The 17,520-nt window shown below is 26.2% G+C and overlaps 1 protein-coding gene across 3 annotated transcripts; it reads right to left on the reverse strand.

Moving 5' to 3' along the window:
- Positions 1 to 1,426: 1,426 nt before the first annotated feature.
- On the reverse strand, positions 1,427 to 17,273 carry LOC107163888 (E3 ubiquitin-protein ligase synoviolin B-like). 3 transcript variants are annotated; one of them, XM_089216029.1, is made up of 12 exons: positions 16,824 to 17,273; positions 16,565 to 16,657; positions 16,324 to 16,476; positions 16,193 to 16,241; positions 15,892 to 16,122; positions 15,085 to 15,184; positions 14,601 to 14,746; positions 13,959 to 14,453; positions 13,813 to 13,884; positions 12,730 to 12,919; positions 10,371 to 10,508; positions 1,427 to 1,976 (listed from the first exon to the last, which is right to left on the reverse strand). In XM_089216029.1, the coding sequence occupies exons 1-12, from the start codon at positions 16,983 to 16,985 to the stop codon at positions 1,877 to 1,879; spliced, it is 1,929 nt and encodes a 642-aa protein (XP_089072155.1). In that variant the 5' UTR covers positions 16,986 to 17,273; the 3' UTR covers positions 1,427 to 1,876. The 3 variants fall into 3 exon arrangements, with proteins under 3 accessions (XP_089072155.1, XP_089072153.1, XP_089072157.1); XM_089216027.1 differs by having other exon boundaries at positions 1,427 to 1,979; positions 16,824 to 17,270; XM_089216031.1 differs by lacking the exon at positions 1,427 to 1,976 and adding an exon at positions 8,033 to 8,687.
- Positions 17,274 to 17,520: the final 247 nt, after the last annotated feature.

Genomic DNA, 17,520 nt, shown 5'->3' on the forward strand with positions numbered 1-17,520 from the left:
ATTTTATATTCTATGGTCCTGTACGTTCTTATGCTTTTGAGTGCCTTTTCAGGTTACTGAAATTACTTAGGCCTAGTGGAGCAAGATTGTAAAATATTTTTGATGTTTGATCTCGCTTTAAAACTTACAACCACTGCTCACCAGCTATATAAACAGAACTGAAGATCTAAGATCTTACCTTAATTTAACCTAAAAACTTTATATTATATTTTAAATTATCAAGTATTATTTTCTAGTGCATCACTAATCCAACCCAAATCAATGACTGTAAGATTTAAGTCTAGAATACTAGCGTGCAGCAAATACAATTATTCAGTCAAGATGATCCCAGTGGTGGTTATAAGGGGGGATGATAGGTGGATCGCCCCTCCCCTTGGAATCTTCCTTGATCATATTTTACGTTTTAACCATGGATAGTACCTATGTTATATAAGTCTGTGGACTGTGGTTAGAATATGCGATAAACACACAGATTAACTTGGTATAAAAATTAGTAGATACACACCAGACACTTTGCCAAGTAAAAAAGTAGGCATAATTATGCTTTTATAATGATTATTATAAGATAATGAATTGACTATTAAGTCAATAAATTTATGGCAGATACATTATTTATATCTTTTTTTTTTTAAAATAAATTAATATTAAAATGCATTATTAATATTATAAATACAAAAGCATTACTCTATACCTATAATCCATATTATGTATATTTTATATTATTATATTATAAGCATACAAGGTGAAACAGATAAAACAGACTTTTGGAATAACTTTTTTTCAAATAAATATTTTTTTTTTACTAAAAGTAAAAAAAATAAAATTTCATAATAATTTTTTTGGATAAATTAAAAATAGCTCATTTTTTAATCTGATTATAAGAACAATTTTGATGATAAAATGATTGAAGTCAAGTAGTTTATTTTTTAGAATTTTTTAAAATTCAATATTTTTTAGATTAAATAAATTTGGAACGTATTAGCTTTTTTAAAAATATGGTTTTTAAGAATTTTCTAACATGAGTATATTCCTTAAATTATTTAATTATCACATAATTGTCAATATAATCTAACCCTGAATGGATGTATATCTACTATTTATAAAAATGCTCTGGGGAGGGAGGGTTGGCTCTATTTTTTTCGCCCCTTCCCCCCATGAACATCATGTATTACCACCACTGGATGATCCTACAGCCAATAGTTATTCAGTAACCCAGAATAGTTTAGTTCATCTGAGATATTGTTATTATTATTTATTTACAAAATAACACGATGATCTTGAAGAATAATCTTCCACAGACATGAAAACATTATTTATCAATAATATGATACCATATAGTCATATAAGTTATGTATTTTATGGTTGATAATTGGGGCAATTACATTTGATTTTATGATATAACTATTAAATAATATGATATAAACAGTTTTAATATACATAATAGCATTTTACATTGTATTAATCCTCAAAAACTTAGAAAATAATATACATGCATATAAATTGATAATACAATTTTTAAATGTTATTAATAGTTTGATATTATAATCTTGTGATTCTTTGAAAATTATAATTTTTAGTAAGAAATTAGTTATTATTATTTATACCGTTATAAAATTACATTTCACTAGAAATTGGTAAATAAGCTAAATGTATGGTTTTACAAAAAAAAAAAACAAAATGAAAAACTTGGATTCAAATACATACCATAAAAAATCGCAAAACAGCTTAAACACAAATATTACAAAATTATAGAATAGTTGAAGAAATAAACCAAATATTGACCCTCTCAATTAGTTAACTATAAAATGAACTATTAATAATACTTAGTATAACATTATAATCACATTATGGGATACTTAGATATTTTTAACAAAAGTTACGTGGAATTACTCCCAAATTTCTCCAACCTTTTTAACCTAATAATTCGCTGCTGTTCAGTTTCTTCTTGGATCAGCTGATCTTCACTGCCACTGCTGCTGCTAAATATTTAAATTATTATTAATATTTTGAAATACAGTTAAGTACATTATTTATACAATTTATTTTTTAATTCAGTATAATTTTAAAAAAAAAATGTATATGTTTGGTAAGAAAAACTAGCATTAATGTACAATGGATATTTTTAAATTATCTCATTTATAGTTTCAGATACCTAATTAAAAATTTTGTAGTGTAATATAAAAACAACCATTTACTGTACCACACATTTTAAACAGAATAGTATTTATTGAAAAAAAGAAGGATATTTGCAAACTTGCAACACTTACTGAAAATGGTAACATTCTACATTTTTAATCCAATGTGAAAATATCACAGAATAATATATCACCTACAAGGTGGAGACTGGATATTAATTAATCCTCCTTGATACATAATAGGGATGGTCACTAATTTTAATTTTGAAAGCCAGCAATTTATGAAGCTAATTCAAAACAAGCCGAATTGTTAAGAGATGGACCTTATAAAATGGTAAACTTTCATTTTGTAACAAATGAAGAGATATTATTTTTTACATTACACAGAATATAATTGTTCAGGAACACTTCAAGAAATGTGATTTTACTTTTGTAAAGTGCTTTTAATATCATTCTTTTATATATTTCTCTTAAGTTTGGTGTCAAGAGTTGCATGCGGCTTACGAGCCTCATTGTAGCCAATCCTGATATTATTTAAACTGAAGAGCACTGGGTGTCAACGACAGGGCATGCAATTGTCAACGACAATGGTTTGTGGGTGTGGGGTGATTGAGCAAACTAGAAGATTTTGTTTGTCATAGTGTCATTCAATGTGTTTTTATTAAAAAAAAAAAAGAGTAATAATAATAAATAGTAATATTATATATTCAGTTCTGTGAAAATACCATAGACCAGAGGTTCTAAACTGTGGGTAACGATTTATTTTAGGTGAATTGCGTTATATATTTCTAAATAATTAATTTTTTTTTAATCAACTTTATTCTATTACTTTTATTTGATGTCAAAATTCAGTTTTATCATTAATCTACTAGTTTGAGGATTAGAAGTAGTACTGCAACCACGACTTAAGGTATAATCATAGATAATATATATATTATCTATGGCATAGGCGTGCGCACAGAGTATGCAGGGTATGCCACTGCAAAGTCTGCGAGCTTCATTTGAAGGGCCCATGTTTATCATAACAAAGCATTTTTGATAATATCTTATAAAGTATTTAAAAAAATGTTTTTTAGTTTTAAATTTTCTCGTGACCAGCAAATTAATCCAAACTATAGACGTAACAACTTTATAAATATATGTTAAAATTATTTAAAGACTTTCCAAATAATATATACTTAAATTTAAGAAATAATAGATTTTCTTTTAATAAATATAATTCAAATTTCAAACTACTTATTTCTACAATGCATTGTTTAATATTCTACTGTAAAACTATGTGTGGTTTTAAATTCCGAGAGAACAAAGAAGGTATAAGTAGTACCTATATTTGAAAAAACTTAAATTGTAAATTAAGTCCTATATGTGGTAAAAGAAAATGTTTAACGGCCCAGAATCGTTTTTTTGTTTTTTAGAATAAATTATTTATTCTTTCTTTAAATCCAATAAAATTATGTTGAGTATCTTAGTTACAATATAGGTTAGGCGATATTTTTTTTTTTAGGGCCCCTATTTGTCTTATTGCATAACCTGTGAATAAAGTCTGCGCACGCCTATGATCTATGGGTAGAATATATAGTATATTATCTTAAACCGTGATTGTGATTATGTCAGAACTACTTAAAACGATGCATATTAATAATTGAAAAGAAATCAATTTATTTGAAACAAATTAGTAAGTATCGCCGGTATCGGCATGACGTTCAAAACTATTGATTATTTTCAATAATACGAATACGATACACATACGCAGTTTTATACTAATTTTTTTCACATAAATTCGTTTTTTTTTTATACTTTTACACATCTATGGATAAAAGCCAAAAGGTGAAACAAAAAGTCAATGACTAAAGTCAAGAAGAAACAGAGACATTTGTGTAATGTGTCAACAGTTAAAAAAAATTAAATTAGATTACAATGAGCCTTCAACAAGTGCTTCTCAGTCAAAATAAAAAAAATATATAATATATAAAAATAATAAAATTTACTGTTTTTAATAGATATCTTTTTAAAATTTTTTTTTTAGCATGTAAGCAACTAATCCACTAAACAGTAAAAAAAGTCATTAATATTATTTTAGGTCTCTAAATTTAAAAGATTTCCAAAATGGGTCGTACTATAAAAGCCAACAGGTTTGCGAATCTCTGCATAGACTTTATACTCATAGACGGTGGGGTTGCATGGTGTGGTATCGCCGTATCGGTAAACTGTGTTCTATGGTTACAGTGATGTATTATCAGACAAGATACTAGCAAACATTTGTTTATAGAAAAGTATTTGATACCTACTGGTAATGCTTAATACGAGTTTATTCATAATAAATTTGTTTAATTTATTTGAAATTTGTAAGAAATGTTCATGAATCATGATATAATGTGATAGGTAACTACGTATTTATGCTATTTTTGTTTCTGACTTTGCACATGTGTCTGCTGCAGTCAAACGTGTTCTGAGTCCAAGCACACTAGTTCATGGATGGGTAACCACCAGCGTTTTTAGTAACAAGTCCTTGCCACACATACACATGTCACTGTCCCCCTACATATCTAATGAACAGTTTTATCAGATTCAAAATCAATAAGCTGGCGTGGTCTATACTATAGACTAATTATTAATTCTATTAATAACACAGTTTATTCGTTAATTCTTATCTCAATAAATTACTATCTTACTACGTACAATCATACCAGTCTAATATGAAACATTATACCGTGATTTAATATTCATTATAATATTATAGAATAGAATATAGAATAACAATAAATTATAAAATATTGTTGATACCATATAATACACAACATACACTACTATTTTTAAACTATATTTTCATTTATTAAATTTCTAAATTTAATTATTAAAAAATTATTTTTTTACCTTTTATAATATTAAAAATTTTATTTTTATTTTAAAAAGAAGACTTATCGCGACCCAATTTTAAAGCTTACGCGACCCAAAAATGGGTCGCGACCCACCGGTTGAAGACCACTGGTCTATAGTCTATACACATGCATAGAATTGTGAAACACAAAATCATCACAGGAACTACCACCAGGTCAATGGAAAATACTGATTATCGAGATCCAGAACGAGATCGTTTGAAGTCATTTCTAGTGAGGCTTTAAATAAAATTTCAAAATCCATTTTTAATAAATATATTAATTAGATCTTGTAGCAAATTTAACTTAGTGAAAAACCTCTTGGTGGTCAACGTGTTGTGATGGAAAAAAAAATTGAATTACATTTTTATAGTCATTTGTTGTTTATTTTTGTTCATCTAAGCATGTTCTGTAGAAAAAGGGGGTATATATGTGTAGTATTCAACCCCAATTCTATTCATTCAGCAGATTTTGAGTGTGGTGATATTTAGATTTTAGGGTACTAAAAAAAAAATAAGCTAAAAATATAGTCACAAAAGTTACATATGACATTTGAATATCTTTTAACAAAATACCATTTAGTTTTAATTTTGTATTTATTGTTAATAAATATTTACTAAAGAATCAGTAAAAATAAATTCAGAATACCTGGGTTATATCCATAAAATTATACGCTGTTAAAAATAAGAACAGACCTAGGCGGCGACCAACTGTCTTGGCAGTCAGACGCACTGTCATTTGTCAGACACTTCCCATACCAAATAGATTCTAGAGGCCAATACTTTGGAACAATACCCATGCACGAAAACTAACTGCTGAGGTCTATTATTATTTTAAACAGATCGTAGATGACAATTGAACATTCAAAATTTATCAAAAAAGACATTCCCAATGAAACAGAATTCAGGCTTTAATTTTAATTTCTGCATAAATGAAAGTAGTGAAAAAATCCAAATGGACATGAATACTTTGTTTATTGGAACTCAAATTGCCTAATGAATTTAAAAACAATATAGGTATGGAAAAAACACATGCAATATAAACAAGTGTTTGAGATTTTAAATAGGTATCAAAAAATTTGATTACAGTAATTATTGCGTATACCTATTCCACTACATAACTGTGTAAATGGTCCAAATATTTCAACAGCTAGATATTCTCAGCAAACTATTAGAGTTAGATCAAAAGACAAAATATAATTAATTGAGTCATCAAATGGAGGTATAGTTTCACTATTTAAAGGTAACCAACTTTGACCACAGTCACTTGAGAAACTTGAGAAGCAAAGACAGAGAGAAAAAAAATGTTGGTCCAAACTAAAAGTTACTAAGACAAGTAGCAACATTGTAGATAAAGATTGTAATTTGTCACAAATACATTTTTTTGATTGAATATAAAAGTATAATATTACAATTCATGAATATTATAGTTTTAATTGTTATAAAATAAAAATATTTAAAACTAAATTTCATGAGTTGCCCAAGCACTGGATTGTAGCAAACAACTAGACTTTTTTTCCATGTCAAAAACTATTTTTAATGTTATACTGTGGTCTAAAATAAGAATTTGTACCTCCTGGGTTGCCTCCATCTTACAAACCCATTAGTATAACATACCAATTTTGAGTTGTTAGAGATAATATTAGAGTGAATAGACCAATTATGAAACGGCATTAAAAGTGTTCTCTTATTGGATTTTTATGATAAATTCATTTTTTAACAATTCACGATGATGTAAAAATGTAAAATGCTAATATTTAAATATGCTTAAAATACATTTGAAATCAAAACATCAAGTTTAAAAAAACAAAGAGAAAATACAGACAATGTTTTTACCTACCTTGAGTTTCATTTAAGGTTAATTAAAATATTTTTTTTTTTTTCAAAAGTATCAACCATTTGCCAATTCTATTACTCACCAAGTTATGTGATAACATTTCTGAAAAGATAATTAAGGGCGTATTTATGGGGGTGGCTGAGGGGCCTTCAGCCCCCACCGAAATCCAGGAATTGTTTATGAAGTCTGCATATTATGTCTTAACAGATGTAAATTTTCTAACTCATATAGGCTGAATTTGAAATTTCAGTTGGAGAAAATACCACAGCCCCCCCCCCCCCCCAAAAAAAATAAAATCTAAATACACCCCTGTTGGAATTTATTATAAAATCACCTTAAAATCAATTTTATTACATCTTTAGATTAATTTATTCAATCAATGTTGTTAATAGTATACACAACATTTTAATATTCAAAATTTAAAATTCTAATTTTTTAGACGAAGGGCTTAACTTCAAAAAAACTGAAAAAGTTGTTTTTAAGTAAACTTGTGGCAAATTCAAAAATGTTATCAGAAGTTTTATTGGATTAGCAGGTTGGTCGATACTATCGGTATAACCTACTTATAAGGATCTGAAGATGTCAGCACGACGTTTGTTTTCTCTCTCTGACCCATGCGCAACATAACGCATTTACTAAGAATCATTTTTTTTAATGTTTTTAGATCTTTAATCTTTAAAATCACCCATTACAAAAATGATAGAGAAAATATTTTTTTTATGGCCGGATAATTCGCACTGTGAGTACATTAGTGTAGTAACTAAAAATGCATAATTTTGAGAAAATCGAGTTTTTAAGTTTTTCATGTCTTAAATCACTGATAAAAGAAAAAGTATTTTATTTAAATGTTTGAAACTTATGTATTATATAATATTATTAATTATATTAAGTGTTTTAAACAAATTTATTGTGTTAAAATACTATTAAACAATGTTTTTTATCAATTAAATAATTTTTTTTTAGTTACTACACTATTGCATTTTAATATTTACTTTAAAATGCCTATTAGAATGTAGAATATAACTTAGTAACTAAAAATATAAACAAAAAAACTCAGTTGTATTTTAAATGAAGTCCTTTTAATTAAAATTATAAAAAAATCAAACATTTATGATTATTTTTTACTATACTTAGTGAAATAGTTATTAAATAAAAATTTAAAAACCTTAAAATAATTTTTTTTTTATAGTTTTTTTTGTAGTATTTTTTTTTGCTGAAGCAACTTTCTTGATGTTTGATGGTAGCTTATTAATACTTGAATTTTTACTTGACTTTGGTCCGGTACTTTCTTTATTTTCAGTAGATAATTTATCATATAACTCATGATACTGCTCTGGAATTAAGTTGGAATGACATAGAGAAAGTAAATCTTGTTTTTTTGCAATTGATATTTTTGGTGGTTCTGTATAAGCTTGTTTCATAATTATGGTACTTTTTTCAGGGTAAGATTTACTGTAACTGCGTATATCAATTGTTTTATAATTAGGTTGGGAAAAATCTGTCTTATAATGTACAATAAATGGTTTTTATTTTTTAACATTCACTTCTACAATGTCACCCATCAAAAATTTTTCTCCTTGCTCATTAACATTAAAATTTGTTCCAAGTTCATTACATAAAGTAGATAGGTCGAAGAAATCTTTTGTATCCATTTCAGTTGTGGTATAAGGTTTTCCATTTTTTTTAGCCAATTTTATTATTGAAACCCACTGTGCTGGAATATACACTGGACCACTTTTTAATGCACGTTGCTTTTGTGTCTCAATACGACTGTGCATAGAATCAACTGGCATTTGAGTATGACCAGTAGTTAAAAATTTGTGAGTTATCTCTGGTACATCTAAGAACATCACAATATATATATAAACTGAGTATTACATTAACTGACCATTACAATTATCAGAATAAAATATTAATTTTTTATCTTTATCTGTTACAAATGTTTCAATAAATTTAATGATACAACTGCCTATTTCTACAGCTCCTCTAGTACCAGTACTCTCATTCCATACAAAACAATGCCCTTCTTTAGTGCATGAATTGAAAACTGTAAAATTGTATGTAGCAAGTCTTCTCTTATAATAAAAAGATGATACTTCACCAGATGGTGTTGGTAATACAGCTTGTAGATCATAAAAATATAATCCTATATTATATTTATTAGTGCTTATTGCAGTAGTATCTTTAATAATTTCATTTCTAGCATCTTACTTGGCCTTAATATATTTTTCAAATTTGTTTATTAATTCTTCAGATTTTGTAGTTGTATTTTTATACTCTTCACAAACAGCACATTGATCATTTTTAGGAGTAAAATTAATAAATTAATATTACAGAATGTATAATTTGTTGTTAAGATAATACAATATTGTTATCATGTTCTATTTATAATTCTTTATATCAATAATTATGTTGTTTTGAGATGATACACTAATGCACCAGTATTTTTGAACATACATTTGTGCATTATAGTAATAGCTCAAAATAATACACTACTGCATGGATTGAATTTATTTATTTCCTTTAATGTTGTACCATATTATATTGTTTAACGCTTTTAATTTTGCCAGTACGACATAATACACTAGTGCATTGGAAAGAATGCTATTTTTACCATAAGAAAACATGTATAACTCAAAATCGTCATTTTTTGAATTACTACATTAATGTACTCACAGTGCGATATAATGATTTGTCGAAATAATATTGTTCCATAGTTATTTAAATACTCTAATGTAACTATGTCATAGCAATTTTATTTTTTAATGATTAATTGAAAAAAAAAACATATGTTTTCAAAACGATAAATTTAATTGTATTCATTATATCCAAGTATATTCTACAATACTGATAAAGTTCTTTCTTATGTGTTTTGGAATTTTGGTAATTCTACTTACAGTATAGATGGAATAAGAATGGCCTTGCAAAGAACGTTGCAATGTTCTATGTTTATTAGACAGAGACAACACATACGTGTGTCTATGTGGCATCCTCTTAAGGAGATTGGATACTGACCATTTTTAAGAAACAAATTTTTAAATATATTTGAATTTTTCATGAAGACAACTTTCTTACATTTTTATATTTCAATATTACTAGTAATCTAAAATTCTTAAAATTAAAATTTTGAAGTGTTAAAGTGATTAATTTCAAAAAATAGAAAAGTAGTAATCAAGTTTACTTTTTGAAAAATTTAAATATAATTTTGGAATTTGTTTCTGATTATAAGACAGTCATTACAGATTGTATAAGATTAGTTAATTTTGGTAGAAATAACACCAGGTCAAATCTCTTTAACTATTTTCAAGTACATTCCATAGATTTTACTTTTTTTAATAGTTGTTCAAAAGTAAAACTAATTGAATCAGAATAATACTCTTCACAGTTAAGTTATAAGCATAATTATATAACTAAAAACAATAAATTAATTTGTTAAGTTAAATGAAAAAAAATTACAAGTTCACAAATACTATCAGGCTTAGTTTATTGTAAAAAAAAATGAATTTTGAATTATCATAAATACCTAGTAACTCCACTACTGGTACTAGAATCAGTTTCTGAAGAAATATTACTTGATGGTCTTGATTCTAATTGCTCATCATTTTCGGTAATATCTGAAGTTTTAGTGTCACTGTTTAAAGTTGAATCGGTATTATCGAGACTAGAAAACAAAACAATTACAGTTAACAATGTTTGTTATCATTAAAACATTTTAGAAACTTACAATAATGAAAGACAATCACTTAAAAGTTAAAACAAATCTACAAATAATTAAATTATAATACTAAGAATTTTAGATTCTGAACAGATGAATGTATTGGTTATACACATAGCTCTAAGTAACTCAAAAAAAGAGGAGGAATATCCATGCTTCATGTATTTCTCTTACATGGCTTAAACAATCATACTCAAACATGGGAGGAGGAGGGGAACACTCTTGCATATTCTTTTGCTTTTCAAGCCTGTGTCTTATTTTTGAATGAAAAGTATGACTAACCTAAACTAAAATAATCTGAGAACCTACATTTAAATATATTTTGAATTCAAAATATAACAAATATTAAACTTGAGAGGATGCTACACCTGCATGTATTGTCTCCGTCTTACAAGTGTATAACATAACAAATTTTTGATTAGCAGATCACGTTTAGCTCCATTAGTTCAAAACTTAGAGTGAGTTGACATATTATAAAAATTAAGGAAACAATATTATGGAGGGCTTTTCATATGTTTTTTATTATAAATTTATTTTAAAGTAAGTTATGAGTATTTAAGATATACAAACAATTTAAAATTTTAAAATACTTATAACTTGCTTTAAAATTAAAATGTAATAAATAGCCTATGAAAAGCTCTCCATAATATTGCTTCCTATAATTTTTATGAGAGGTCAAATCACTCTAAATTTTAAACTAATAGAGCTAAACATGAAGTGCAGGGCGTAAAATTTGCTGTTTTGTACTTGTATGACAGTGACAACATGCGATTTATGAGGATATAGCATCCTCTTAAAGAGTATAAATGTATAATATTTCATAATAAGATTTGTATTAGTATAAGCATTAGTATACATACAACTAATAAATATTAACATTCTTATTTTATAAGCATTTAAAGCTCATAATTCTAAAATTTCATCATAATCACAAAATTTGAACTAGTTATTTAATAAGTAAAGTCTCAAAAAATTGTTAAGATTTTAAAATTTAATACAAGATTTATTATAATTAAAAGTTTAACATAAGCCACAAATTTTTTTATGACATTGAATATTCAAATAATAATAATGATTTCTATAACAATTTTCATTACTTTGCGATATTTTTGAAATTTAAAATTTTTCACTTTAATTATAGTACTACTTTTACTACAATTATTTTGAAACACAAAGAAATTTTCTAAATAATTAGATTAATTTTAAGCTATTGTCTATAATAATAGCATATGTATATGCTGTGATAAATTGGTATTGACTTAAAAGTTAATAACAGTAACATTTGATGTACTATTAAAATAAATATAATATTTTTGACAAAAATGTATACAACCTGGCAATGGTTTAAAATCAAGGTACAAGTTTCATAAGTTACCAACCTATCCACCTACTAAATTTACCGGGACCAATGTAATATCTTTAGGTTCTTCAATGTTAGATTTTTCACATACTTATACAATTTATAATAAACATCCTTAAACTAAAATGATTTATCTTCTATTTTGATAAACTATGTTTATGTATAAACTTGTTTAACTTAAAAAAAAAAAATTATATGGTAATAAGGACCCAGATTTGAATCCAAAATGTAATATTTTTTGAGAAGTTCCAGGCAAAGCTTTTTAAGCAAATAATTATTTTATACATTAAATAATAATTTTAAACTTTTATCATATTTAGCAGTTTATGAGTTTTTATAGCATTTTTTTTTTATAACTTTAAGTGCATATTAATCTTCTTACATAACATACAGTTTTAGAATAAAGTTAATTGGTAATTCAGAATATTGGCTCAAGAAATTTTGATCCAACCGTTTATCATTTGTCAATCGTACAATTTATTATTTGTTGTGTCAATACATTTTTCCTGCCGTATAATATAAAGTAAATTTTAAATTAATCTTAAAGTAATAAAAATATATCATAATATATAGTTAATAACATTGGTTCACAGACCAACTTTGCTCATAATGGTTTTTTGTTTGCTATGATTTATTATTGAATTTAAATCTAACACATCCTCTCAAGCACAGCAGATCAAGTCACCCAATTTTCATTTAAATTCTAATATCACTAATACTTTAACTCACAATACATTTGACTAAATATCGTAGAATCCATAACATTCGTATAAACTTATGAAATATACACAATTTAAAATCAATTACCCAGCTACAAGACATGCTGAAGAATATTGATTCATCATCACAACAGCAGCATCCAACATACATTTTATGTCAGTAATATATTTAAGGCGTGCTAAACATCCTTGTCTTGTATTTTCCTCCATTACACGTAATTCTTCATCAGATAATGTATCCAAGTTAGGAGGTATATTTGGTCGCTGAATTGCAATTCCTTTTATAAACAGTATATTATATCAGATCAAATATGTAAGAACAAGAAATTATTTAGCATAATATCTATTAGTAATAAATGTTGATAGATGAGTAAATATAACTATTTAGTTCAAATTAATTCTGTATTAAGAAATAAGAATACTAATAACCCTAATCTTTTTGGATTGAAAATCTATATAACTATGGTATAGATTATTAACTACTAACATATTGTGAATTTTAAATAAAAAATTATAATATTTTACATATTTAATTCTTCTTCTTTTCTTTTATGATTTCCCATGTAAATTAAGACTTGCTTTTTTATTCAACCTATTACCTAAATTCTCATTTGGGGTGCATATTCCGAAAATATTGTGTTCGAGCCACATTTTAGTTGAACATCTTTTAATTGTATTTTAGCAAAACTATATTTAATCCAATATTAATCTAATCAAACAAATATTTTACCTTAACATTATTTAAATTGACTGTATTTTAGTAGACAAATATTTTGGGGAGCATTATTAGACGAAAGCTTAAATATTGTTTGGAACATTGGATAAAATACTGATGGCTAAATTATTTAAGATTAAATTATTTTCGAATCAAATACAGTCGTCCAAGACATTATCAAGCTGAAATATTTTAATATAACATATTACTCGGTCTAAATATTTAAACGGTTAAAATACTGCCGGTAACATTATTTTTCGAAATTTATAGTCCCTTCTAACTACACGAAGAAACAAATTTCAAGCAATATTATAAATTATTAATATAAAATGAATATTTTTAAAATCATTTGGGTAGAATTACGAGTACTCTCTTAATAAAATAAAAATAATACAAAATTAAGTAAAATTAACTTTAACATTAGTTCATTTTAATGATTTAATTAAATTAACTTACCGCCAACAAATGGTAAATTAAGTGGAATGTGTGGTGTAAATGGTAAATTAGAGGAAGTTTGTGGCATATCATCTAATTAAAAAAAAAAAATATATATTAAATTTAACTTCTTAAATTTTATCTTTGAAATTGGGATTTTTAATTACTGAATAATGTTGATGGTCCAATTCCACCACTTATTCCTGCTGCATTCATAAACGAAATCCACGATTCATTCATATTATTTGATTCAGGTATACCATTATTTGAATTATCACTGTTGTTTCCATTAATTTCATCAATAGACGTTGATCGTTGTTGAAATGTAAATGGTCTAAATTGATACTGGAGTGGTGTTTGATTATAATAGGAATTTCCACTACTTCCTGCTTGATTAGATGGTCCATGTGTATGATTGCTAGTAGATGATCCATTACTGTTATCAGTAACAGATGATGATGCAGCTGAATCATTTAATGGTGTTTCTTGTGCTGTTCTGCCAGGTGTTGGTGTTGCTGGTATGGGAGCGTTAGAATTCTGAGTTGTCAAAGGTGTTGGGCGCAAAATATCTAATCTACAAGTAGGGCATGTTTGATGGCGTTGGAACCAGCTACGTAGACATGATGTATGAAATATATGATTACAAGGTAATTTTTTTGCAGCTGAAAATAATATTTAAAGAATTAGAGTTTTATTTTATTATTTTAATACAATGAATAAATTAACTAATACTATACAATTTGTTACATAGTTAAAATTACTTTATAGTTATAAAATGAATAATATATTAATATAATATCAAATATTACCTGCAGCAGTCATATCTTCCCGACATATAATACACACATTTTCAATGGCTTGTAAATCTTGTAATGTAGCATCCGGGTATAAAGTATTCATATTATGTATTGCTCTACGAGAGAGTACAAGATCTTGGAATACTTTTTTGAAATTTCTACAAAATAATGTGTTTGTGCATTAGTATTGCTTATAAATTCTAGATAGATAAGCCCTTAAATTTTTTTTAATAAACTCTTAAGTTGCTCAATAAACAATAATATTTCTAATTATTATTTAAGAGTTAATGACATAAGTACTATCATTTTATAATACAGTTTATGTAAACAATCTATTATTTTATTGGCTATTTTGATTTGTTTCCAAAATAAGTATTAACGTTCTTATGAAGCCTTTCTAAAGAATTTATAATTAATGCTTTTAGTTATACTGATAACAAATATATTTGAACCAATATATAAAATGAATTGTTTAAATTATTTTTATTTTATTTACCTTAGTGTATGATACATTGGTCGAAAAGCAAATAGTGGTATTGTGTATGTTCGTACCATGATTATAAGGAAAGCCACATACATCACAGCTTTACACATCCCTAATAAATCATATTATAAATGGATTAGTTAAAATGGTATAAATAATTAATTTAAAACAGATAATTTTTAAAAATAATACAATAGTTATTAAGGAGACTGCAGAAAGTGTTTAAAGAAGAAAAATGCCTAAGAAAATATTCAGATGACTAATCAGTGTATATGATTTTAACCTGGTGATGTTATCACGCATATAAATTAATAGTTTACATATTATAATTAGAGCACTTCTTGACGCACAGGCATATGAATATATGATCTCAATAAATATTATTCATGGGTCATTATTTTCAAACCATTCAAAACAATATAAAATATGATATCACCTAACAAATCTACAGTACTTAGGTTAATAAAATTTTGATTTTTATACATTGAAATGTTAAACACATTATAACTGCAGAAAATATTTAATATTCCAAAAAATGTTTGATATACATTAATAATAATAATAATAATATAATTATTGTTTTTATGCTCCTTGATATTTCAGTTAAAAAACATATAAATATTCAAAATCACTTAAATTAAAACACAGTTAAATTTTTAATATACCAAAAATTAAATTTATCCAACCAAAATTCTACTGTTTTCTCAGGTGATTATATCTAACTACAACCTTTATATACGACTATAAACTGTATTTTTCTTAAACTTAACATTCATTACTTAGTAATAGATAAGAAAATATATATTAAAATAATCTTACCAATAAAAAATTCAAGGTACAGCAGGAGAACAGCTTTACTTTCCCAAAAGGTGTCACTATGTACATCAACTGCATGCAATACATACTTAAAGGCAGCATTAGCTGCTAACGTGATGAGTAATGCATATTCAAATCCAAATACTAATTGTACTGATGGGCCTTTGATCATTGTAGTAGTGTATGCATCATGAACAAAATATATATCACCCAAAGTTAAGATAGTTAATAGTACTGTTCAAAAAACAATTTAAATTATATTAAAAGTATAAAATGTGTATATTTGAATATTCTAATTACTTACACCATATGCGCAAATGAAATATATATGATATAACTGGAGTACGTTCCATCTTAAAACATAAAAATTATAAATAATTAACATAAATATATACTACATAACATGTTTGTTAAATATAAAATATAGAAACTTACATAATCTACTCGATCTTCTGCCAGCCAATGAAAACATTTAAGAAATAATAATAAAGTAAATAGAGCTACAAATTTAGGGCTCAAGTCATCTTTAAAAATAGTAAATGCTAAACATGTTTCTGTCACAGCATACCAGGCCTTTTCTATCAAACGCTAAAAATATAAATACATAAATAAAGCAATTAAATAACAAAGATTTTGAAATTGTACTATAAAAATGTTTAGTGTATAAAATAAATACCTCCGATTCTGCAGGGCGTAATGATCCAAAAAATAATTTACCAATTAATTTTCCGATTAAATAGACAGCCACTAAAGCTTGCATATACATTATCTAAAATAAATATATAAATATATATTAATAATGTGTAATAATTGTTACTTATTATAAGTTATAACCTACTTATTAAAGAAATAAATAGGACAAGGCAAGTAGGTATTGTTGTTTTTTTAGTTATATAAACCTTAAATTTTAAATACATTAGTATATTTTTACTTACTGCCATACTAGGATTGGATTTACATATGTATACGACTGACGGGTAAAATTGTTTCTTTTGACGAAAAGCATTTGCTACAACGCAACTGGACAATACTAGACTTATGGCTACAGCTGTTGTGCTCGTCATTTTCGCAGCAGCCGCAGCCGTAGTGGTACTCATATTGATACTTATTTTTTATCGACCAAAATAATAAAATTTAAAAAAAATAAGACTGTTTACACGTACGCGAACGTATGAGATGTAAGACCGTCGATTAAAAACTATTCAGCCGATAATTCAACATTTCAATTAATAAAATACAAACGCATTTATTAAACTTTACACACTGTGTTTTATAAATGATATTTTCTAATATGCATCAACATTCAACATTCAACATAATATTAAGGACTAAGGAGTTTAATAAAACGACAAAACTGTTGTCACTCTTTTTAGCGTATGGACGACGCGCACGTAAACTAAACTGTATCAATAGTGTTATCAGTTTATCACTTGTAATTAATAGCGTTTTCCATCATACCATATAACAGTACCCACGATTTAGAGAAGATAAGGTAACATCGCAAAAAATCGCGGCAGTTTGGTAGCTCAAAATTTAACACCAGAGTACGCCACCCTTCACTCGAAGGCCGACTTTATACGAGTCGTAATGGAGATTTACATTTAAATTGTATTTAAACATTTTAAACGTATT

Source organism: Diuraphis noxia, unplaced genomic scaffold (genome assembly GCF_037042655.1).
Source record: "Diuraphis noxia isolate RWA-SAM2 unplaced genomic scaffold, SU_Dnox_SAM2 contig0001, whole genome shotgun sequence".
NCBI lineage: Eukaryota > Metazoa > Arthropoda > Insecta > Hemiptera > Aphididae > Diuraphis > Diuraphis noxia.

Excerpts from the sequence above, each read along its gene's own strand:
- LOC107163888 (XM_089216027.1), bottom strand. The coding sequence starts at position 16,985 with ATGAGTACCACTACGGCTGCGGCTGCTGCGAAAATGACGAGCACAACA. Across the intron at positions 16,658-16,823 it reads AATCCAATCCTAGTATGGCA|ATAATGTATATGCAAGCTTT; the intron begins GTAAGTAAAAAT and ends TATTTATTTTAG. Across the intron at positions 1,980-10,370 it reads ACCAGTAGTGGAGTTACTAG|CAGCAGCAGTGGCAGTGAAG; the intron begins GTATTTATGATA and ends TTAAATATTTAG.